This window comes from Symsagittifera roscoffensis, chromosome 4 (genome assembly GCF_963678635.1).
Source record: "Symsagittifera roscoffensis chromosome 4, txSymRosc1.1, whole genome shotgun sequence".
In the NCBI taxonomy this organism is placed as follows: Eukaryota; Metazoa; Xenacoelomorpha; order Acoela; family Convolutidae; genus Symsagittifera; species Symsagittifera roscoffensis.
This window is the reverse complement of record NC_087065.1, coordinates 58,699,802-58,725,339: the sequence shown is the minus strand read 5'-3', so window position 1 is coordinate 58,725,339 and position 25,538 is coordinate 58,699,802. Positions and strand designations below refer to the sequence as shown.

Sequence of the window (25,538 nt, the reverse complement as noted above, 5' to 3'; positions counted from 1 at the left end):
TAACAAATCTATACAATTTGCCCGGCCGCTAGTTAAACAACTTATCAGGAAAGTAAAACGAAGTAAATTGGGAATGAGAAAAAAGAGCCTCAATTTCCAATACACCAAGAGACATGCTCTTAATTGTTACGTCATCTTGAATATACTGGCACTTCATACTCATGTCGAACAAAAAAAATAACAGACTGTTTTCATTTAGCGAATTTTTATCCGACAATGTCGAGAGTAAGGAATAAGTGCAGGTGGAGATAGCTGGATGATTGCAATTACATTTAGCTTCACGTCTTCTCGTTTCAACTACATTGGCTGTCAAGTAAGACTGAAATAAATTTCAATTTCAAAATATAAACTTCGACTTGTAATTTATAAATATATCGATCTTCCAGAGTAAGAAGTTATTTTGAAATGATTGCAGAGTAGTGATTTATTAGCATGTTCGATATTTATTTTTATTAAAAGCATGATCGACCAACAGTTTTAAATTGATATCTTGGATCTATTTCACATTTAAGTGATTGCTATTGCAATATAGCTTCCACTCCGCTTTGTCTATGTGGGCTATATGGCAATTCAAACTTCCCCACCACTCAGAGGCTCATTTAGGGTAACGCATTTGACCCCCTTCGCTACCAAAAGGGTCCGTCGTTTTTCTTTCGTTTCTGACATTCCTTTTCAGCTGAGCTAGCCCAATTTTTTATGGGGTAGGGGTGCGAAGAAAATTAGACAAAATGAAATAATTATATTGTTTTAAAAGCGATCGAAATTTCAAAATCTGATGAATCAACTTTGGAACTTTTCGAAATTTTATGATTCCATAAAGAAAACTCATTTTCACTGTTTCCATCATTAGTGCTATAGTCATGTTTTGTCTTCCAAAACCAAATTATTGGGGGGGGGGGGGGTATATTAGTACTCCAAACGTGCTACAAATGGGGGCTTAGATTAGAAGTAGATCCGTATATGTTTTCTAGTATTTGCTGTATCTTCGCCGAGGCAGTAATTTTTGGCAGAATCAGGAGATATGATAATTCAAGCCGCCAAGAGGAGAATGTGATCTCTATTTTGATCATCGTCTCCTCCTGTGGTCATATTTGCTGCCGTCATTATCGGAGGATACAAAAGAGACGAGTCGGACACTTGGTTGTTCTGCCTTGGTGCAGCAACAGACATCATCATCCTCCCCTTGTTTCGCTTCCTTCCTCGTTTACCTCTCCCTCTAGGGGGTGGTCGGGTTGACGTCTGCTGCTCAGACTCGTTTTGTACAGCATGTTGGGATCCGTGTGGTTGATTCTGAGCGGTCTGCAGGGTTCCAGGAATTATAGTGTTTTCGAGGTGCTTGTACTTTTCGCGTTTCTCTCGAAGGAGCCATAATCCGTACATATCTAGAACTACGTCGAATAACTCACAGATGCTGAGCATCGACAGTCCTATCCACAGCCCAAGAAGTCCTCCGAGCCCACTAACGAGCCCCTCGAACTATAAAAAATCGAAAGATAAAGACAAAGTTTGGCGGACAATTAACTTTGATCGCTAATGACGAGCAACAAAAAGCTTTCAATCTTAATAGCGAACAAATGCCATAAAACATCTTTTTAACCTCATTTTCAAAAAATACCTGCCCTATTTCATTCCATATTTTGGTATTTTTGGTTTCAAGTACCCAGAAACAAAACGGAAAGAGGCAGCACAAATATCAGTTTAATCTTCGAGTAACGAACTTTGCTTATTCAAGCCATTTATCTACGAGAAAAACGACCCACACACGAGCTTTCGGCTTTGAGGGAGAGCCAAAGATGTGTCTCTCGTTAAGATTATGATGCATTTTTGGTATAGTACAAATGCGTGTTTGATGATACAGTGGCCAAGTTGTACGTTTCGTTTCGAGAATAGGGATTTGTTTATAATTTGTTTAACAGATACCGTGTATGAGGGAGTGACTTCCATTGTGGTGAGCGTAAGGTCAGAGAAGTACACGTTCACTTTGGCAAAGGTTTGTCTGAACAAAAACAAAATAGCCAAAATGAGTTCCTACAATCTCTACATAAGACCAAAATCAAGATGGAAAATTTTAATAATGATTAAATAAAAATTAATAATGGCAAGAAGGAAAGTTGAAAAACTATATTCTATAAAAAACTTTTCCGACAAATATTTTGAGGGGAGGGGATTTTGAGACTTGAAGTGACCTGAATCGTGACAGCGCCTCCTGTTGGCCACCAGATGTGAGGTAGGGCATGATCGTGTCATACATGTACTGCACGCCAACAGAAGAGTTCACACTTTGGTACGATTGCACTATCGACGAGGGCTGAAACAAACAAACATGCGCAACTTTTACCCATCAAACACTCCATTTTGATGACCCAGGAAGATAGACTTCTTACAACTACCCTTCGAGTCTCAGTTGACTCGATTCTAAACTCACCAACTCCAAAATCTCAATTCGATCACGCAAATAATCCAACGCAGTCCATAACTCGGGTTCAACATCTAATCACATAACTAGTCCACTAACTGAACAACTAACGAATGTGACAATTATGAGACTAACATCCCGCGTTGTACTCCTATTTTTGCCCATTTCCTCTGTGACTAGTTTTCTTTGGTCTAGTTGAGTTGTTATTAATAGCTTAGATATTAAAACCATATTCAATTTATCGTTTGCCCTGTTTCACTTTTATTTAATCCACTACTTCAGCGTTACAAGTCAAAGGCTATCTTTTTCATCTTCTGATTCATTTTACAGTCGACAACTTTCTTCCCATTTACAAATAAGGTGACCGAATCCCATTTCAAGAGTTAGGGCTGTGAAACAAAACAATTTCCGGTGCTCATCCTGAGGGTTTCGTTGAAAGTTAGGTCCTAAGCACTGGGCCTAAGGTCAATTAAAAAGTCATACCGGGGCCACCAGTGGACAATTTTCTATATTTATCTATATTTGGGTTTAACGTCCCATAGAGGTCCTATCTACCACGTCTCATCCAAATCCCATCAGCAATTTTTTTAGTTATTCATTTCTAAGGCCAATTATCACTTTTACTGGAAAAGGGCTAATAACACAGGAAGGAGTTGCCGAGGAACTTTGTTCACCAAAGGTCTCTTTCGGGGGTTTGTATCTAGTCTCTATTGCCGCCATAAAAACAAAATTGCCTTCAAAATGACTACCGGAAGCATGTGTGGGACTATTTACTCAAGGCATATTACCTGAGGTAAGGATCAGGGTTTTGGGATTCAAACCTGAAGCTTACCTCAACTAATCTATAGCAAACTAAATGTTACTCCCAATCCCACTGCATTTTACTGAGTTCTAATAAGGCAAATAGCACTTCAGGGAACGAATATCATTTGCATCAGCGCGGACTGAGGAGACCCGATCTTTGCATGACCGGGTCAAATCATCGCTTGTAGAACTCCCATGTGTTTCATAATGTTAACCTCGTTATTTCTAATTCGGGGGATATAGACAACGTCGATCAACTGTTAACATTTCTTGTCAGTGGTAGGAATAATTCTGTAGATCCCGAGCGATCATTAGTTCGACCTTTCATGTGCTTTACTTCTTAACTTAAACATAGCCAAATGATAATTGGAAAGAAAAATAATAAGCGCAATGAGACAGAAAAAAAACTACTTAATTTTTTAAAAATTCTCAAGCCTCGAACTTCAAAGGAAAAAGATGGCTTTAAAACGCTTTGAATCTCTAGAAAATTTTCTAATTATTTTTTTTTCTTGAATTTTACCCAACATGACAAACTGGATCAATACCTAAAAAATTTATTTCACTGGAAAATCTGAACATAGCCAACTGACAGTTGGAAAAGAGTAATGAACGCAAGAAAACTGAAAAAAAAACAATCTTCAAAAAGAAATCTTCAAATCTTCAAAGTTTCGATGAAAAAAGAGATGGCCTTAAAGTTATGTGAGTTTGTAAAACAATTTATGATGGACATTTTATGTTCGATAGTGGAGTAACCTTGCATTTTACAATGGATATGCACTGAGCTTTAAAATAAAATCACAAGCCAAAACGCGAAAAATCCAAATTAAGCACAAGTTTTAGACTTTTTCCTGAAAAAAGAATGACTAAGACCTGTATAGGTCTTCACCACATTCATTACTCTTAAAAACTAAATAATCTTAGGCTTAGGTTACTATGGTATGTAATACAGAAGAATCATTAATTCTACTCCCGGGTCGAGATCCCGCTCAAAAACTGCTCAAGATATGAGCGGTTTGAGCGGTTTTTCAGCAAGATTTGAGCGGTATGAGCGATTTTTTTAGACAATTACGCTCAAAATCTTGCTTCAAAATGAGCGGTTTGAGCGGTTTTTGAACGGTTAATCTAAAAAAAACCGCTCAAAAACCGCGCAAGATTTGAGCGGTTTTTTTTAGACAATTACGCTCAAAATCTTGCTTCAAATTGAGCGGTTTGAGCGGGTTTTGAACGGTTTATCTAAAAAAACCGCTCAAAAACCGCGCAAGATTTGAACGGTTTTGAGCGGTTTATCTAAAAAAACCGCTCAAAAACCGCGCAAGATTTGAGCGGTTTTTGAGCGGTTTTTTTAGATAAACCGTTCAAAAACCGCTCATTTTGAAGCAAGATTTTGAGCGTAATTGTCTAAAAAAACCGCTCAAACCGCTCAAATCTTGCTTCAAATTAGGTGAAAAATCTCGACTCGGGTACGTACAGACGCACAAAAAATCCCATTTCAACAAAAAGAGCAGTTTTTCCACAGTTATTGGATTTTTTAACGCTTCTCAAGCACTATTGATCTTGCATAATGGTTCTTCATTTGATTTGAACACAATAATCGACAATCCAACTGTTATTAACAATCCAACTAAAAAGAGGATTATAGGTCAGTCAGTGCAAACCGAAAAAATTATTGACAGACTGGTGCCTGTCAAATAAGTGTCAACATGCCTTGGCCTCAAGGTTTAAAGGGGTTTTTAATATACATTCTTTGTTTGTCATTTATTAATTTGTCTGGATTATTAAGTAGTTTTAAATCATTAAATTTATTTACGAAGGAGTTCATGCTGGGCCAGAAGGACTGTTCGAGTCTGGTGTCCAAGTAGTCCAGGTGGCACTCGGGGGGACAATCGCAGTCCCTCTCCGGCAGAAATCCTCCCTCCACCCACTTCACACACTCCTGACTCTCGGCTAAACAGATTCGTGCTCAAGTTAATTGAAAGTCAAACGGTATAAAAACAACTGGTCCTAACTCAAGGCCAACTGCTTTTGAATAACGTTTTAGATTTAGATATCGGATCTCTAACTGCCACTCACCCATGGTTAAGAGTAGTAAATCTCTTCATTATAAGGAACTAATTTAACGGTGTGAAGCAGATGTGAAGTTTGTACCTACTAACGAATCTCCCCTTATAAAAAACTTTTTCATCGGTTAAGCCATGTGAACTTTGTATACAGTAATGACTCTCTCCGCCTATTACTTTAAGGTGGATGGTTAAAGAGATACAAGTTATCATTAAACTACAAAAGATATAGTCACAAAAACCCGAAACAAAAAAGATTACTTGCCGATGGTAAAATAAATTTAAATATGAAACCTTACAAGGAGAGAAAAGGTTAGAGATTATAAATTATTGGAAATTGAAGATCAGGTTACGGACTTGATCATTCATAGAACCCAGTATAGTTTCGTGAATTGGCAACCCTGGTACCCCTCTAGACACCCAAATACATACTTAAGGCACTAACACCCAGGAAAGAACTAAGGTGGTTGGAATATGTGATCAGAAAAAAAAATAAAATCACCAGTGCTGCAAGATGGCAGAAACCGTACTTTAAATGCCGAAAAGAGCGCTAATGATATCTTAAATGACTGAAAAAATTAGTTGATATATGCTGCGAACAGTTCTCGCCCGATACTTTTTTGTCTGTGAAGTGGCACCGCTGACTAAAAAAGCCAGCAGTGATTCAAAAAATTTCGAATCGATCAAAAAAATGCCGTTTTGATTGATTATTATGATCGCGAAGTGTTTGATGTAATTTAACTAAATGAGCGACAAAAAAAATTGGCGAATGCTATGACTATTATTTCGACAAAATTTATTTCAAGGACAACAATGGCGTTCTTTTCCTGAAAAAAAAACATTGATTTCAAAAAAAAATAATGCTTTTAGAGACAATTATCAGGGAAACGCAAAACCCCTACTTGAACAAACTCATTCTCTTATGTTGAAGGCTCAAAAATGACCAAAAAAGGAGGCAAAACACAACCTTGACCAGAATTATCATGATGTGTTTAATCAGATGCCGATGAGTTTGTATAGCTACTATTGATGATACTTTCGTCCAAAAAATGCGTGTTTATGATTTGTGTTGCAGCAATCAACATATTTCTTAATGATATTATATCCGTTTTTGTTGGGAAGTGATTTAACTTTCCAATTGTAGAATTCTAGTAGAAAGCCAAAGACCCACATCGACTTAAAAGCAAAAATTAAAGCAGTATTTTCTTTCGCGCTCTATTTTTTTTCGGGTTCTGTGGTAACATTCCAAAAAAATCAAGTATACGAATACATAACGTTAGTATACGAACACATTCATACGAAACTTGGAATCATCCTAGATTGTTCCGAAACAAAATCAAATACATTTCAGCTAAACGTTCAAAACATAAGCAGGAAAATCAAAAGCATCAAAATTTTCCTGGTGTTATCTGGGAAAATTACAATCCTGGGAAGGACGAAAACTTGACATCAACACGATTACCCCTAAAACTTATCAATGATTGAGCCTAGCTATCAGTTCATTAGACAAGATAGATCAAACAAAAAATCCAGGTGGAGGTTTGATTTTATGCATCCTCAAAAACTCATTCCAAAATTAAGAGATGACGTACAACATCTTAGCAACAACAAACTGAGAGCTTATAAACTTGAATCAGCTTTTTGAACCTTTCTCCTTCTCTAAATACGAGACACGCTGAACTAATTCTTGAAAATTGTGACATTGATTCCATAAATAGTTAAAACAAAGCCCTTGTCCTTATAGACGACTATGAAATAAAAAATTTGAACAACAATTCTTTAGGTTGTTTAGAGTCTGTCATTAATCCGTACGAACTAAAAATAGTTAAAAAACGGTTGCTGACACAAATAAGTACCACTCATATATTAAAAACCCTTATAGATCATATATTCAGTGACCAAGACTTCAAAGAGGTAGTAGTAGTTCATAGAAACGTCTCACATAATGATTTGTCTACTATTTGGTTACTTCATACAAAGTTTAATGGAAAAAACTAATGAAAAACAAATGCATGACAAAAAAGAACGACAAAGATCAGTTTTATGCATTTCTAAATGAAAAAATTAATTGTTATCCAATACTTCATTTCGAACAACCCGATGAACAAATTAGGCTGCGTTCCTTGATCTTCCACAAGCATTTGATTCCATTTCAATTGAAATGCTACTGAGAAAATCAGAGATGTTGGGCTTTGAAACTAATGCTTTAGACATACTCTATAGCTTATTGACACAGAAAACGCAGAAAGTTCACCTAAAAGACTGCTTCTCGGATAAAATCGAAATTAAGCAAGAAGTACATCAAGGCAAGGCAGAGGGCCCGCTCGTATTCAATACTTACGCCGATGATTTGGACAAACAGCTAGACAACAACTGCAAAATGAGACATAACGAATATAGTTAGTTGAATTATCGCTCAAAATCGAGCTCAAATATGATGAAAACGAATCTGGAAGTCAATCCAATAGACCTTCAGAGTTCTTCAAACGTCACAAACACACTTTCAACGATGACAGAATAAAGTTTGACAGAATTGAATTCAAGTGCTTCAGATGTCACAAACTGACTTGAAAGACAAGAAAAATAGCAGACACAGTAATCAAAGAACCAAAAAAAAACAAATCACTTAAGTGTCAACATTGACAGTATACTCGCAACGGAGCTAGAAATTAACAACAATTTTCGTGAAATCGCAACAGCAAAAAAAACTCAAGTTTAAATGAAAAATCACTAATAAAATATTGGTCAGTTGGGTGAGTAAAAATATACTCAGCCAGTTCAATCATTCACTGAATAACCATGTTGTGATTGGATCTTTTCCAAATTACGAGTGCTGCAAACTAAAAACAGGTAACAAAGAAGTGTAATTGAATTTAACCATGAAAAGCGAGTACAAAGACAAACTTATTCTTGATGAAGATTCACATTGCTTATTTCTATCAATGAACTAAGAGTTAAGTTCTCTAATCCTCTGATCAACAAAAACAACTATTTAGAGTTATTTGGTATCTCTAAAAAGCTGCCAATATTGGGTCACACTCGGAAAATTTGTTTAATTAAGGCTACAGTTAATTTGTATAATTCGCCTTCATTTTTCATTCACTGCAAGTTATTTCACCGTAATCTTTTTCATCTTGAGATCACCCAGCCCAAAAAAGATTTTTTTCCTAACAAGCATTCTTCCAGTTAAGTAAAACTACGAGAGATATCAGTTTTAAAAATGATCTAATTTTAGCGGTCATCATAAAAAAAAGTTCTGAACGTTTTCGACAGATCATTACGCATTCAAAGCTTTCCAATTGAAGCGCAAATAAAAAACAGTGCAATCACATAAATAATTGCAAAGAATTATAATCATTTTTAGTTGACTAAAAAAAAGAAAATGAAATCAAGCAATCTCTAAGTAGATAGCTAGAAAAAAACCCTATTGCAAAGAAAAATTGTTAGAGATAGTTAGATTACTGCATTGGAAAAACCTTAAAATAGGAAAAAAAATGCAAAACAAATTAGCTTTGGAGAAAGATTGATTTAAAAATGCATCATTACTGCCAATATAACAAAAAGTCAACTAAAGCAGATAACTTAGACATTTTTCAAAAATTAAACGAAAGTAACAAAAACTAATAACTTTTCATTGAGACATCAAATTTCAACTTAGAGTGTTTCAATGGGTTTTTAGCAGTGTCAAAAATACTAACAAAAATTTTTCCAAATTTTTTCTGCGGAGAACCTTTTCAAGATTACCTGAAATTGAAATAGAGGCGAGGCGGAGCTTCGCATCAGTTGCAATACAACACAAACATAAGAAAATTGAAATAGAGGCGAAATTGAAATAGAAGCGAGGCGGAGCTTCGCATCAGTTGCAATACAACACAAACCTCGTCTCGAGGCTTAGCCAGAACAACCAAGAAGAAAAGTATATCTCAGTGAGTAGGCAATTGAGCTTCACTTTTTTGATTTCTTGTATCTCACAGAAGAACAATCGATAGCTTCTCTCCAAAACCAACAATTTTCTGGGAACTTGAAAAAAACGTGAATCTAAAAAGGTCGTTTTAGATTACGCATCCACTAAAAAACTTAGTAGTTTTACTTGATAAGAGAGTAACGGCTATTTCGATTAACAGCTGCGGGTAAAAAACGCACAATTAATTTACGCACAAGTGATTGCCTATCAACTCCTCAAAAAAAACCATGTAATCAAAATTTCATGCACCAGAAATTAAATTGCAGCTCCAAAACTAAATTTTAAAAAAAGAGTCTTCTTTCCATTGTTTTAAACAGGCTGCTTTGAACAAAACGGTGACTTATTTTAAACAAAATTGCTTTAACTGAACGCCGAGAAAAATCTCATTTATTTGCCAGAATAACCAAGAAAAAATCAATCTCAATAAATACTTCACTGATGACACATTTGATAGGGAAACATTTTAAATACTTTAGACTTCACAATCGAACTTTGTTGAACAACTGATGTTTCAAAGAAGTGCAATTTTTCACTTTTTACGATTGTTTCTATCCAACACCAAGCATGTCTGAAAACTTTCTGAAATTTTTCATGCAACTATTTTGCAATTAGGCGTTTTTGCTCACTCATCGACAAAAGTTTAGTTAGTTTACTTAGTTAGAGATTATTCGGATATATATTAGGCACACAGTAAAAATAATGAAGTAAAAAAAATGAAGAAATTTTCAAACGAGCTCGGTAATTTTTCTAGGGATTTCTCATGTTTACAAAAGTGAAATTAGTTTGTAAAAAACAGAGGTGAAATTTAAGTTTTTCTTGATACTCAAGTGAGAAAAGTATCGGAACTACGCAAAATGGCAAGAATACTGCCAACCGGTCTTCCTAAATTTCAAAAGACTCAACAGCAAATAGGTTACAAAAAAAGCTTAACGTTAGCCCAAATTGTCATTCAAACTTTAACGACAAGATCAAAAAACTTTATTCCTACGGCAAGTACAAACATTCAATCATTGGACTGTTAATCTCTGGATATCAAACGCTTTAAAAATTCTTAAAATAAATTCATAAATTTTTTCTAGAAAACGTTCCTATTGGGCTTTTAGGCGAAATCTAAATAACGACACTGACTATTGAGCAATTAAACAAATTTCTGAGACACCTGTTGCCGAATTTAATTCTCACAGGCACCAAGGGGGTCCATATAATTTTTTTCAGAGAGATTCTAAGTTTTTTTAACGCCTATTTCTCTAAATTAAGCTTAATCTACTAACAGCTTTTACCCAAGAATACCTTCATGAAAATCACAAAGACATTATAAAGTGCAAATAGTTTCCTGCAAAAGTGATTAGCTACCAACTCCTCAAAAAAGCACGTAATCTAAATTTCATGCTCAAAACAGTACATTTAAAAAAAATAAAACTAAGCAGATTCGAAGTTAAATTAACAAGCAGGCTTCTCTAAGCTGTTTCAAAGGACCTAGATCTTAAGATGCATCAGCTTCGAATTGAAAAATTTTGAACGGAAACATTTTTCAGCATATCAGCTTCAAAGCATGCTTTCCGTACCTTCACTTGATTTTTTTCCTGACAAATCCTTTGAATTTATTCATATAAACCAGTTTTTAATCATTTTTGCAAGTAAAAACGCTCAAGCGTTTTCTGAGCATCAGCTGCCGATGCTTCCGGACTGAGAGAAAAAAACGCTATATTAGTTTTGGATAAGAGCCATCATTACATTAGTTCCTTCTTGTGATATCACAGCTGCTTTGATAAAAATTTGATGATATATATCATCATAACTATTTCTACTTCTTTTGATGCGAGTGACTTACTGTCGTTGAGACGACACAACAGCTTAGAGTACTCGATGTTGTCTGAGCACTGACATCGGGCCAATTTGGCATACTGTACACAGTTGAAAATGCATTCCTGAAAAAAAAGAAAACAACTGACCAATATTTCAAAAAAAATGTATGGTACACAGCAAACAATTTCCGTTTCTATTAAGGACTAAACAGAGACTAAGCAGGGTGAAACATGAACCTAATAACGTATTTGCCCTTTTGCATTAGGGGTGGTGGTTTGAGATACAAATATCTCAAAGCAGATCTAATGTGTACAAGCAGTTGAAATTGATTGTTCTGGATTGTTTTGATTATTTTTTCCATATCATCTTATTGTCGGTTGTTTGGAGGCAATTTTAGTTTTCTGGAGGGTTAACTAAGTTTAAATTCACGCGCTAGATATTATTTCTCAAATTTTGCCATTCATTCAATAACGTTTCAAATTCTTGCCTTTTTGTTCAAATAGGGTCTATCTCTGGTCCCGTACTCGCCGCAGTCGTCATATGGGTCACCCAGTCGAATAATGGCATTCTAGAAAATAACACATGCACAAAAAAAACATAATACGGAATGAAATTTGATCAAAATAAATCCTATATCACTCAAAGTTTCAAGCACATATTGCACAACATTGTTTTGAGAGTTTGGAAAAAATATCATCGGAAACAATCATAAAATCTATTTGTAGACTTTTTAGTCTACATTTTTCTTTCATTGGCAACTGACGGCCCACTGCAGCTAAAGCTGCTCCTGAAAAATGGCAGCATTTATATTAAACGGAAAAAGTTCGGTAATTGCTCCATGGATGGCTAATGTATCGTTGGTTGGCTGGATTGATTGCTGATGGATGAATCGATGGAGGTAGGGGTGGATGGATGGATGTATGGAAGGTCGGCTGATGTATGGATTGATGGCTGGGTGGATAAAAAGATGGACCGATGGCTCAGTTGAGGTATGGCTGTATCAATGGCTGGATGGATGGCTGGACGGAAAGATGGATGGGTAGATGGATGGTCCAATGGATTGCTTAAGGTACGGATGGATGGCTGGTTAGATCGATGGATAACTGAATAGATGGATGGGTGGATAGATAAACGGATGGCTGATTGCATGGATGAACAATAAGTGGCTAGATGGATAGTGACTTGATGAAATGCTGGTGGCACTGATGGATGATAATGCCTCGATGTACGGATGGTTGGAAAGATGGACGTTGGATGGAAGGATGAAGAAATGCATGGCTAGCTGGAAAAACTAATGACTTGGGAATTGATGGATGGACAGAAAGCAGGCTGCTTGGATTGATGGGAGATGGATGGCTGGATACATTGCTAGTTGTATGGATGAACGCATGGTGCAAAGCTAAATTGATAGATGGCTCGATGGATTGCTGTTTGGATGGATGGAAAGATGAATTGACGGTTAGAAGAACTGATGAAAGGATGACGATTTGATGGATAGCTGGCAGGATAGATTTTCGGATGGATGAGTAGTTGAAAGCATGGATGGGTGGATGGAAGATTGGTTTGACGAAAGGATGGCTTGATGGATGGAAAGGGAGATAGCCTGATGCATGAGTGTCTTGGTACCTGAACAGTTGGATGGCTGGATAGATAAGGACAGATAAGGGAGTGATGGAAGATGACTGGCTAGATGGATACTAGGCTTAATGAATGGAGAATGGATGGCGTAAGGTATGGGTGGTTGAGTGGATAAATGTCTGACTGGCTGGCTGAAGGATATATTGCTGGGTGATAGAAAAATTTCCTGATAGAAGGCTGGTTAGATTGATTGACGATTGTTAGCTTGAGGAATGGCTTGAATGATGGCTTGTTTTACCGTTTTTGATTATTACTTCATTACGGGGGGGGGGGGGTGGTCATTAATTAACCCAAATATTCTAAATATAACGAAATTTATGCTTTTTTATGTTTTATGTAATCATCCAATTTTGAGTAAATTTAGACTGTTTCGATCAAGAATAGCTGAAGGAGCACTTGCCAACTTCGAGTCACTGTGCAAGATATCCAATTGCAGTTTAAAAATCTCGATGTATGTATGGATACTGTCACCCAAATCGATCAATAAAATGATGATGCAGCTTGAAAAGAGGTTCAACTATTCGTAATAGCTTTTTTGCGTTTTCCAACGGAAGAAAAATGAAGATTGCGTTTAGAGAAACTACGCGGAGTGCAACTACAACAAACTCCCGCTCCCGCAGCACCAACTGCAGAGAAACTGGTTTGAGCTCATAGAATTCAACCTTCTTAATCCTAAAGTCTGTAATAGTGATGATAATATTCAAAAACACGAAGCACAAAAATAAATTGACTTGTATCGAGTTTAATATAATTCTGATTATAACTATGTGGAAGTTTTTTATTTTGCCAAAAGCACCTTGTTGCAAAGATGCAAAATGAACACCAGATGATCAATGATGATCAACGTCCAACCACTAACGAAGAATCTTTCGGACAATCTTTCGAGGACCAGAGAAAGGAGAAAAGATAAAATGTCCATTGCCGAGAAAACAAACATTAACATTTAGGATGTTAAAATCACAGACGCATCTCTAAAAAAATATTGCTGCTATAACTATTTGATTTGTTTGACAAATTAGATTTGTGGTCAGCATTTTGCAAAGATCATTTTGCTTCGAGTGAGTATGTATCAGTCAATAACTTCTCACAGAAGCCGAGATGACTTGCATTCAGCCATGAAACGTTTCAACCAAAATTGATCAAAAACTTTTCTTTTCGAAAAACGAACACACAATCTTATCCTTTTTCCTAGTTGGAATGCAAATTGAGATGGACGGAAAATTTTTTCGTTTTGCAGGTCTAATTGATTTTAAACATTTTGAAGCAATTGAATAGGTGATTTACGTCTACTGCTATTCAAGTCCATCTACGTTACTTACGTCCATTTTAATTAATGACTCTGTACCTTTAAATCAACGCTTTTGTCTACGGCACTACTTTAATTGCTTCAAATAAAGGAAACCTGTTTAAAAATTTCAGGAAATGGCTTGAATGCCGTTTTTTCATGTTGTATGGGAAGGTAAGATTACTCTTAACAACTCAAAATGCTAATATAATTAACTTGGGAGTGGTTTGAAACCTCATTTTCCAAATGAGCTGGTAATTGGTAATTCAAACCAGGCAACGTATAAATTTTGGAGAAAGGACAATGAAGAAACAATCAAGTTTTCTTGTAATATTGAACACATTTGCCAACGCTTGAAACAATTCAATGGTTTACTTTTCGGAAAATACATTTTTTCTATGTTCTCCAAAGAAACTTTTCTGTGATTTTATTTTTGCTTTGGTTTCTAAAGTATAAGCAACGACAATAACTTCTTGCGGGGTGGTCATTTAAACGGAATCTGGATATACCCGAAACTTTTTCTTCGGACTAATTTAGACTTTGACAAAAATCAATACTGACACGATATAAAAGTTTTTCGTCACAGCAAATTAAACTGTCACAAATTTACTTGTTTTAGATTTTACATGCATTCGCCGACATTTTACTTCCTGAATTAAAACAAAATTCTGACAAACTTAATGAAAAAAACCTTTTGCTGAAATAATGCGTAACTTCAAATATTGGACTTTGCCCAAAACCTTAGTTGTTTCTCTACTAAAATAAGTGAGACGAGTGAAAAGTTTTGAGATTATGAAAATTTCTCCAAAACATAACATTTTCTTATAAAAAAAATAAGGAGTAGCTGCTTCTGCAGAAAGAATTCGCGCAACCTTTTGCTGATTAAAAAGACCATTTTATTTTCATACTAAACACAGAGGCGAAGTGGACTGTTTAGCATGTTATGTTAAAACAACTAGGTGAATAAAAATTTTTGTATGTCTCTATGTAGGACATCTAGGGAATATTCAAGTGGCCTGCATCCAAGAAACCCGATTCCAAGGATCCCCCTCCATCAACATCAACGATGTTGCAGACACTCCCTCCTATAAATTTTATTGCTCCGGATACGATGACAAGCAGGGGCTCCATGGTGTTGGTATAGCCGTTGAAACAAAACTAGCCAACCACATTATGGAGTGGAGACCAATGGGACCACGCCTATGCTACATCCGCATCCATGCCAAACCAGCCCCCCTCTCAATTATCTGTAGTTATGCCCCAACTGAAGACAAAGCAAACGAAATCAAAGATGAGTTCTATGATGATCTCTCCAAGCTGACGGGCTTGGTCCCAAAAAAGGATCTGATGATCGTTGCAGGCGACTTCAACGCAAAAATTGGAAGTAGATGCAACTCCGAAGCAGCCAACATTGGAAAATTCACCATTGGCGATCGCAACAGCAATGGTGATCGACTCATCAGCTACGCAATGAACAACAACTTCGTCTTATCGAACACCACGTTTCAAAAATCGGTGCACAAACTCCCAACATGGATATCCAACGATGGAGATCTGGCATAGATGATGTCCGCACGGTGGGCCAAAAAAAACTGCCTAATTCAGTCTGACCACAAGATGCTCAAAGCCAAGCTGAAGGTCAAATTGAAGGTATACACAAAAGCCCCCAAATCTTTCCGACATGATGTCAACACACTTAGAAACCCAAAAGTCTCCGACGCCTTTCGCAATGATCTAAACCGCACATTGGGTAGCCTGCAAAACGAAAGCGACGTCAATGGCTACTGGACGGGCATCAAAGACGCGCTGACAAAATCAACGGAAAAGAACATTCCCAAAAAGAAGTCAATCCGGAACCCTTGGATCTCGCCAACGACCCTACAACTGGTGGAAAAACGAACCAGGGCCAGTGCAAGCAAAATCCAAAAAAAAACATTTCCAGGGACATCAAACGGTCGGTCAGGGTAGATAAAAAGAACTTCTACGAGACCATCGCTGATGATCTCATTGCGGCAGATGCAAACGGAAACTCGAGAAGAATACACAATGCTGTAAGGAAATTAACCGGAACAAAAGCCCCAAACATCGATACAGTGAAAGACAAGAATGGAAAACTTATCACTGATACAAATGACAAAATTAAACAATGGGCCAACCATTTCGAACAACTACTAAACCGGCCAACAAAAAATCTAGCGACCCCTCAAATTCGCAGCCAAGCCCTCTCACAAATCAACACTGATACACCCAGTTTGGACGTAATCTCGCTCGCAATAAGAAAATTGAAGACAAACAAAGCAGCAGGAAATGATAATATCCCCCCGGAACTTTTTATTCATAGCCAACATGAACTTCTTCCCCACTTGCAACGCCTTCTCTCACTTATTTGGAAAGAGGAGAAGATTCCAAATGACTGGAAGACAGCAGTCATAGTCCCCAACCACAAAAAAGATGACAAAGCCAAATGCTCAAACTATCGTGGCATCTCACTCTTGAATATCGCTTTCAAGATCTTAGAGGCGATCCTTAAAAACAGGCTCGAACCAGCCTATGATACAGTTGCTAGAGACAACCAGGCTGGCTTCAAAAAGAAGCGCGGATGTCGCGATCAAATATTTGCAATCAGACAAATAGTAGAACAAAGACACGAATACAATAGACAGACTGTTCTCGTATTTATTGACTTTAAAGCTGCGTTTGACAGCGTCAACCGCGAGACAATCTGGTGCATCCTCGAGAGTCACGGCCTCCCATCCAAAATCCTCCAAATCCTAAGAGCCATGTACACAGAAACGTTTAGTACAGTCAGGGTTTACAACTCACTATCTAACCCATTTGCCATTGTCTCAGGGGTCAGACAAGGTTCGATACTTGCACCATTCTTGTTCAACCTTGTAATCGACTGGGCATTGCTCGAAGCAACGGAAAACCAACCCCTTGGCATCGCCCTTGACGATATGGTAATTACAGATCTAGACTTCGCTGATGATATCTGTTTACTTGAAGACAATATCAAAGACGCACAGACATTTCTTGATCTAGTCACTCGCGCCGCTGCAAAAGGCGGTCTTGAAATAAACACATCCAAAACGAAATTCTGCTCTGCTTATCCTGGAGACCAAATGACCTGCAATGACGCCCCCATCGATAGGGTGAATACTTTCACCTATCTAGGCAGCAACCTGCAACTCGATGGTGACGTGTCACACTAAATCCAGATCCGCCTCGGAAAAGCAACAGGACGCTTCAAACAATTAGACAAGCTCTGGAAACAAAGATCAGTCCCGACCAGAATCAAATCGAAAGTATACAAAGCATGTGTCGAAAGCGTGCTCCTGTACGGATGTGAATCCTGGCCAGTCAAGGCATCCGATACTCAACGCCTCGACTCCTTCAACTGCAGATGCCTGAGAAACCTTGGTGCTCCGACAGACACCATGAGTTCCACCGTACAACAAAGACGCCTCAAATGGCTAGGGCACACCCTACGCATGGAACCCAACATGATACCCAACGCATGCCTGGAATTTGAGAAAGCCGACAACTGGAAGAGACCCCCCGGTGGAGTAAAGAACTCGTGGAGACGGTTAGTGAAGAAGGAACTCCGCCCATTCTTGAAACCCCAAAAAATGACCCACAAGAACTGGGAGGCAAGCTGGTTCGATTTGGCCAAAGATACTGCACTGAACAGGCCGCAGTGGAAAGCAATTGTGAGAGATATACATATGGCGGGCAATGGGCAGTAATGCTCGAAAACGCCCTACGAAGACGAAGACGAAGAGGACATCTAGGGCCCTTCTAAAGCTGGAGGTACGTGTTCGATATTTTTTAAATTTGTTATACTGATGCGGGACGAGATGCGTAACTTCAAATATTGGACTTTGGCCAAAACCTTAGTTGTTTCTCTACTAAAATAAGTGAGACGAGTGAAAAATTTTGAGATTATGAAAATTTCTTCAAAACAGAACCTTTTAAGATGAAAAAAAATAAGGAGTAGCTGCTTTTGCAGAAACATGTCACGCAACCGCTTCGTACGATTGAAACTTTCTTCTCATATTTTATAGCACATTTTTTAAGAAAACTCAAGAAGGTTTCAGAAAACTATTGGCAGAAAACTTTTTTCTGCGAATACCAGGTCGTAGCCAGTAAAATAGCGAGAAAATTCCCAAAATCAGGTTTCTCGATTGAACATTTAACCTGAGAATTGGCACGGTAACTTTCAAGTTGAGTAAAAAAACTTCCAAAAAACGATCAAAGTTTCTAAACTTTCCTTTGTTTGAAGGCCATAACTTTGTACTTTGTTCTCGAACAACCTGGGCATATTCAATTATAAAAGTAGGCCTTCAACAACCTGTTGTTTCAATTAAATTTATGATATCAAATTTGTCGGATAGTTAGCGAGAAAAGTCCAAAAACGGTCAATAAAAAGAAAAATTTGACGAGACTCATAGAATTTTGTGTAAAAGAATAGGGCGAAGCCGCTTATGCAGAAGAAAATAACTCAACGTGCAATTTTGATTGAGCTCAAAAATCTAGATTTAGGAGGCTAGTTCTCGAGAAAAGTAGAAAAAATTCACAAAATTTTTCCGAGGGCCATAACTTGTGTCAAAAAAATTTGGGCGTATTCGCGTATCCAAAGGAGCTTCCCACAACCCGTTCTTTGGGTTGAATCCAGAATTCCAGATATGGAAGGGTACTTTTGATTTCATAATAATTATAAAATTTAGAAAAAAAAACGCTCAAAAATTTTAAAAAAACACTTTCCTGAGGACGATAAAGTTTTGTGTTAAAATATAGGTAGAAAGTTTTTGAAAAAAAGACAACATTTTTTGCAAAAACGATAAAATTTCCAAAGCGTCTCAAAAAAACACAAGAACGCAATCCAAAACACTTAACTAATAACTGTTTTTATCATACAGGAATTCTAGGCTAACATGCCAAGCAAGATAATAGAAATAAAAGTTAGCAACTGAACAAAATTAATGAAGCGGAAACAAGGCCGACAATCTTTGAGCAGTCACCAGTTGATCTTAAAACAAATGATTTTGTAATTCCCCCTTGAAACTACCATGTAGTAACTAGTATCACCCAGTAGTTAAATTTGAATTTTCATGAAAATAAGCATTTTCATAAAATTGAGCAATTTCATGAAATTGAACAAGAAATTGATTATCTCATCATATGAATCAGCATGATATGAATAACTGATTTTGTTAAACTAGTTATTATCCCGAAAAAAAGTTTTTATTCCGATTTGATAACGCTTGCTAATTGCAAGCGTAACAATCATTTTGATCTTAGTAGTTATCAAAAGTATTATAAATCGAAGTTTTAGTGTAATAATAAGATAATAAAAATAAGTTCATCCAAACTTTTACTGGTCATTTCTGAACTGATTACCTATTTTTATCAACATATGTAAGATTTTTCGAGGTTCTTTGTTGCAGCCAGTTTAGTTTATACCTGGATGTTTGATTATGTGCTAACCGGATGTTTGATTATTGGTTATGTTGATGCTCCATGTCAAATACCAGAACTAAATTCTATACTCATTAATTTGTCAAGTAAATTCAAGAAAAAAAACAGAGGTATTTTGAATTAGATTCTATAAATGATACTGACTCTCTGAACTCCTATGGTGGTGTGCATTCCGGGGTACACTGGCAACACAGTTGTAGGATCCAAGAAGCGGGAGGGGGAGTAGGGGGAGATGAAGAGAGCCACACCCAAGGTGTCTGTCATGGATCCACTGTACTCATAAGACTCCAGGTTCAGAAAAAGTTCCAGGCCTGAAATCAAGTCTACTCCGCCGATAATCGATGACTAAATCATACTTAGCTAGTTTTTAAGAAATGTTTTCCTTTTGGACCACTAAGTATGATTTAATCATCGATTATCGGCGGAGTAGACTTGATTTCAGGCCGGGTCCAAAAGGAAAATATTTCTTAAAAACTAGCTCTTTGTGGCTTTTCGACTATATGTTTGATTTCTTTACTATTTTATCAAAGGTTCCATGAAATTTGCCGACGACATTAATTGTCCATCTCAAACCAATATTGGTCATTCCAGAAATTTTGTATGCGTTAAATCGTCTTCAAGGCATACACTAAAACTACTATTTTCTCGCAAATTCCATTTAAGAGGCAGAAACCACTAAATTAAATTCCAAGCATCTGAACGTATACAAATTTTCCACAAGAACTCGACTTTTCCAGAATTTTTTGTATAATTATTGTTATCTATTAATAATTGTGGTTGTCAGTTTAGCTTACAAACCGTATCCGCGTCCACCATTGAAGAGAGGTCTGGTGTCGCTGAACTGATAACAACGACCGTACTTCTCTGATAACACTTCCGTAAAGTCCCTGAAGCGAAAAAAAAACATTTTCAGAAAAATTAACATCCTTAAGCTATTATGAATCCACTATTTTTCATCAAAATTAAGCGTTTTATTACTAAGAATGAACTCTGTCTCTGATTCACCCATTGCGATAATGTAAAAAAAAGTAATACAGACAGTATTCCTGGGATCCAGCGAGCAACATCCCCCTTAATCCAATTTGAACGATCGTTCTCTATGTTAGGATCTTTTTTTCAGCAAATCAGAGTCCACATTTTGAACAATGGCTTTTTGCATAACTGTCAGTTTATTTTGAAGGGGATTCATTTACTTGACTTGCTGCGGGTAAACCGTTGAATTGATCCAACTGCAACTAAATAATTGGGCAGAAAAATATTTTCGACTTTCTAATGAATTACTATCTTTATTTCTGCCTCGTTTCGGTTTGAGGTAGATCGGAGCTCTTTTTCAGTTCCCCTCTCTTAAAATAGCGAGTTCCTGTTTAAAATTTTTATGTTTGTTTTACGTGTTATTACGGCTAAATGCGTGATGTTACGGTGTAAAGTATGAAGAACAAATCTGTTCACAGTTGTCGATTTGTTCACCACGCCAAATTTCATTGTATTATGAAAATGTTGAATAAGCTTTTCAAAATTGCAAGTGAAAGGGGGAAACTGGAAAAGAGCCTAGATCGGTTTTGGGTAGCTGGCTGATTGACAAAATTTCGTTTCATACGTAAACTAGCCGTTTAATTATCGGAAAAGCAGAATTCAATGTCATTAAATACGCAAAATGAAAACATTAACACAGAGGCAAAGCTTTGCTTCGCAAACACTTTGCAAGAACACGCAAAAAGCAGCTCTATAAAAAGCAATGATAAAAATTAGAAATAAGCATCGAATTAGCAAAATTTCGACTACCTCTAAGTTTCGAACCTGTGACCTAAAGATCTCAAACAATAACCACTCAGTCACGGAAGCTTATCAGTCACCAAAAACTAGCCAGAAGTAAAGCAGAGAACAGATGCTATGCAATTTCCAGTGCTACAGTGACATTTACCGCATAAGTGAACTTTTAATGAACACTTTTAATTGCGAGTTAGGTTATTAAAAAAAAGTTTCGTAATAACAAACTGAGCTGATCGCAAGTGTAAAAAATCAATTTTAAAACAGCGCCTGAAAAACTTGTGAACCTTGTTTCGACCTTTCGTTTTTTTTTACTTTATCCACACACTGTTATTCGTCCACCAGAAAATTCATAAGTTACGACCTTGGTTTTTCTCGCTATGAATACTAGCCAGAACGTCCTCGCCCTCCTACAGAGCGAGAAGAGGTGAGAGCTCAAAGGTCAGCTCTCATACCCAGGAACTGCTCCTTTCCGGGTAGGTTGACCATATTCTGCCTCGTTTCGATTTGAGGTAGATCGGTTTCGGGTAGCTGGCTGATTGACATTTCATTTCATATGTAAATTAACCGAATTATCAGAAATTACAAGTAAACAAAGAATAGCGAACTGCCATAATTTTTGGTATAAAAAAGAAGAATTCAATGTCATAAAATACGCAAACCAAAAATATTAATAAATCAATTTTAAAAGGGCCCCTGAAAAACTTAGGAATTTCAATTCGATCTTTCAGTTTTTTTTTACTTTCCTCACACTGTTTTTTGTTCAACAGAAACTTCATAAGTTACAACCTTGGTTTTTCTCGCTAAGAATTCTAGCGAGGACAATCTTAAAAGACAGCTAGAATAGGAGTGACATGACCTTAACTTTGAGCGAATGGGACTCACGTGGTCTCGTTGCAGGCGTGGTTGTTGAACGAGCACCTGATGAGCATGTTTTTCAGTTCGTGTCCCGACCTAACGGTGGCATTCTCACTCACTAGACGGTAAAACTTGACGTCATTCGGCCTCTGCTGCACAGTTTCTGCGTACTCATTGTACTTTTGGTTCAGTTCTAATCACAACGATACTTTAAAAAGTTGTCCCATTTTGTAGAAACCCCGTTCTTCAATAATGTTTACTAAATTTATTTGATTTGAGAAACTTTTTATTTGCATCAGTGACCTTTTTGGAAACACAAGCCTCGTAATGTCAATTTAATTGCCAATTGCAGAAAATTCAGACATGAGTTAGAAAAACTGCTATTCAAATTTTAAGACTGCTTACATCAATGCGCCTGCGCTTCAATTAAAACATGATCTGAATATAACCTTCGAAAGGGTCAATCCAGAGGTGAAGATTATTCTTCCAACAAGCAACTTCATCCACCCCATTTAGACAGTTTTCCACTCCATCACAGATATTAGACTTGTCCAGTGCTATCCAGTTTTTGCTGTTCGGATGCTGACAGGCCAGATATTCACCTCCGGGTGAAGATGCTTCATAGGTCTCGTTGCAACCTGAAGAGTAAAATGTTTTTACCAGCCTAATTATTATTTCAAGTACTCGTCTGAACACCAATATTCAGCAGAGACGAACAATTTGGTTTAGGAAACGAGGAACTGTATTTGGAAAAACAGTCCGATTTCAGCGTTAGCAAAAGGATTCAACCATGCCGTCACGAATACTAAATTTTTAATCAATCCTTTCGTGCTTCTATTAGCTTCCGCCAACGACCACAGCATGTTACCGATTGAGAATGAGATTTTATTTTTCGACGTCTAACAATTAAAACCAGCCAATTTAACACCGTAAATTTTAACACCTATTCATTTCACTATTAAAATTAATGCTCTATGAACTCTTTATCTTAACTCTAATCACACCAAAATTACTCCTGCAATTAACGCACGCATCAAATTGAACAACATGCTAAAATGAGGCTTCCTAAATTACTCAAGACTCTTATTGACAATATCAAAATTTATTTTCAATTAAACTTTGCGCTCAACCATTATGATTATTAGAGAAACCTGCTTGTGCTAAATTATAACAATTTGACGTAAATTTTCTGACAAATATAAAATTTTGACAGTCATTTTATACTGTACTCAAATAATAAACAAACGCAAACATAACAAGACTGCTCGTATCAGGGCGAAGCCCTGAACGTTCCGACTGCCTTTTAAGGTTTATTGAGCAGCAGTAATAGATAAGAAAAAATTAAATGAAACAAAATAAAATGAAAATTGTTTTTCTAAAAATTGAAATTTTTAATGAAAATCATCCCCCCACACGCCATATAAAGTACAAAAAGATAGATTTTGTTCCTTGTAACAAATCAATTATGGCAAATAAGCTTCGTTCAACCAATTTGGAACGATTTATAAGACGGATTGAATCTCGCTTACGCGTTAATAGCGCGAATTATATTGCGCGTTAATTGTCCCAAATTGGTCAAAATGGCAATCTTTAAACCCTCATAATTTTACGAAAAATGATCACAGGTGAAATATCTTTTCAAATTTAAGCTCAGGACAACTATAATTTTTGAATGATATAAAAAAATTCCGTCAAAAATGGCTAGTTAAAAAGTCGAAATTTGTCTGAAGAAAAAAAAAACCCACCCCGAGTACAAATATTCCGTTACTTTGGTATCAAAAGTCGGAACAATAAACAATTTATGATTGAGTCTTCTTTCGAATTCGCAGTTTCATCTAAAACAAGCCAATTCTTATAGAAGTTTATTTCAAGCGAGAAAAAAAATTTGCCGAAAACTGGATTTGCTCTAAATATCAAACGCATAAATGGAGAGCATCTGCCATTGCAGAAAAAAAAACGAATTGATCAAGACGCTTGGAGAGCATAACCATGACATTTCAGCGGGAAAATCAGATGCCCGACATGTCATCAAGCCTTTAAAAGATTTCAGCGAGAGATAGACACAGACTGTCGTGGTTGCCATTGAAGTTTTTCCAGTGACAAATGATTTGTCACTGGCCAACTGAAGATAAACTTATCGGCACGGCTGCGCGCAGAAAAATAGTGTTTCTTAGAAGGCAACGAAGTTTATTTCAAGCGAGAAAAAAAATTTGCCGAAAACTGGATTTGCTCTAAATATCAAACGCATAAATGGAGAGCATCTGCCATTGCAGAAAAAAAAACTAATTGATCAAGACGCTTGGAGAGCATAACCATGACATTTCAGCGGGAAAATCAGATGCCCGACGTGTCATCAAGCCTTTAAAAGATTTCAGCGAGAGATAGACACAAACTGTCGTGGTTGCCATTGAAATTGAAGTTTTTCCAGTGACAAATGATTTGTCACTGGCCAACTGAAGATAAACTAATCGGCACGGCTGCGCGCAGAAAAATTAACATCCTTAAGCTATTATAAATCCACTATTTTTTCATCAAAATTAAGCGTTTTTATACTAAGAATGATTTCTTTGTCTCTGATGTAAATATGCCAGCAGCTAGATGTAAATATGCCAGCCATCCCCGTTGCTCAAAATTTTGAGATCCGTGATTTTTTTGGCAATTTTATCCGGTATGACTGTGGATCAAATGATCACGAGCGAATCATTTTGTGCAGTGATCCCGAAATGCTGAGAATTTTGGAAAAATCATCTTTCTGGTAAGCTGATAGGACCTTTAAAACTACTCCAAAAATATTCTATCAGCTATATTCAATTCATTTTAGTGTTTTTATAAAAAGCATGGTGCCAAATTATGAGCTTTTATTCCCAACCTCCCTTTGGAACCTGCGAGATGCCGCCTTGAGTGGGATTGCTAGAACAAAAAATGCTGTCGAAGGATGACATTTCGGCATCCAATTCTATTTCAGCGGAGCCCACCGAAATATGTGAAAAGTAGTGGGCAGCCTGCAAAAAGACGCCTCCGTACAAAAACTTCACTTTTTCGATGCATCGAGTGACCATAAATTCTTAAAAACGAAAAAATACCCAGTATTAAATGAAAGAGTTAAAAATATAATGTCCGTTTACAAAGACAAAACTGATTTGTATTTTTTCAGAGCGTTATCTAGTTTGTCTTAAAACAGTGAAAATTTTGTCCCTTTAGTGCTAATTTTTTCGTATTATTAAAATTCATTTTTTAATCGTATTTAAACTTTGTAAGTTTTTTGAAAAAACCTTTACTTGCAGACTCCCGGAAACGTAACTACACGCAAGAACTTGACTCGTGTACTAGCAGTTTAATCCCAGGACAACCTCCCTTATTTTCGGGTTACTAGGTTGGGACTAGGGGCTGGCAAACCCTTTAGCTTTGCGTTTCAAAAAAAGCTGAGAGAGCAATCAGGTTATAGGTTTAAATTCGAGATTGATT

General features: G+C 36.8%; 2 protein-coding genes across 2 annotated transcripts in view; one reads left to right on the top strand and one right to left on the bottom strand.

Moving 5' to 3' along the window:
• LOC134843863 (diphosphoinositol polyphosphate phosphohydrolase 1-like) overlaps positions 1 to 25,538 on the top strand; it is a 296,926-nt gene that overhangs the window by 89,927 nt on the left and 181,461 nt on the right. The gene's annotated exons all lie outside the window — the stretch shown is intronic.
• The window catches only part of LOC134843861 (uncharacterized), a 57,330-nt gene continuing 32,559 nt past the window's right edge, over positions 768 to 25,538 (bottom strand). The window contains exons 12-21 of the mRNA XM_063860171.1: positions 22,523 to 22,711; positions 22,101 to 22,266; positions 20,247 to 20,335; positions 19,593 to 19,759; positions 11,535 to 11,615; positions 11,073 to 11,169; positions 5,028 to 5,164; positions 2,187 to 2,308; positions 1,921 to 1,996; positions 768 to 1,476 (exon numbers count right to left, since the gene is read on the bottom strand). Of these exons, the coding sequence (XP_063716241.1) occupies positions 1,030 to 1,476; positions 1,921 to 1,996; positions 2,187 to 2,308; positions 5,028 to 5,164; positions 11,073 to 11,169; positions 11,535 to 11,615; positions 19,593 to 19,759; positions 20,247 to 20,335; positions 22,101 to 22,266; positions 22,523 to 22,711 (1,571 nt within the window). The 3' untranslated portion in view covers positions 768 to 1,029. The remainder of the gene's footprint in view (positions 1,477 to 1,920; positions 1,997 to 2,186; positions 2,309 to 5,027; positions 5,165 to 11,072; positions 11,170 to 11,534; positions 11,616 to 19,592; positions 19,760 to 20,246; positions 20,336 to 22,100; positions 22,267 to 22,522; positions 22,712 to 25,538) is intronic.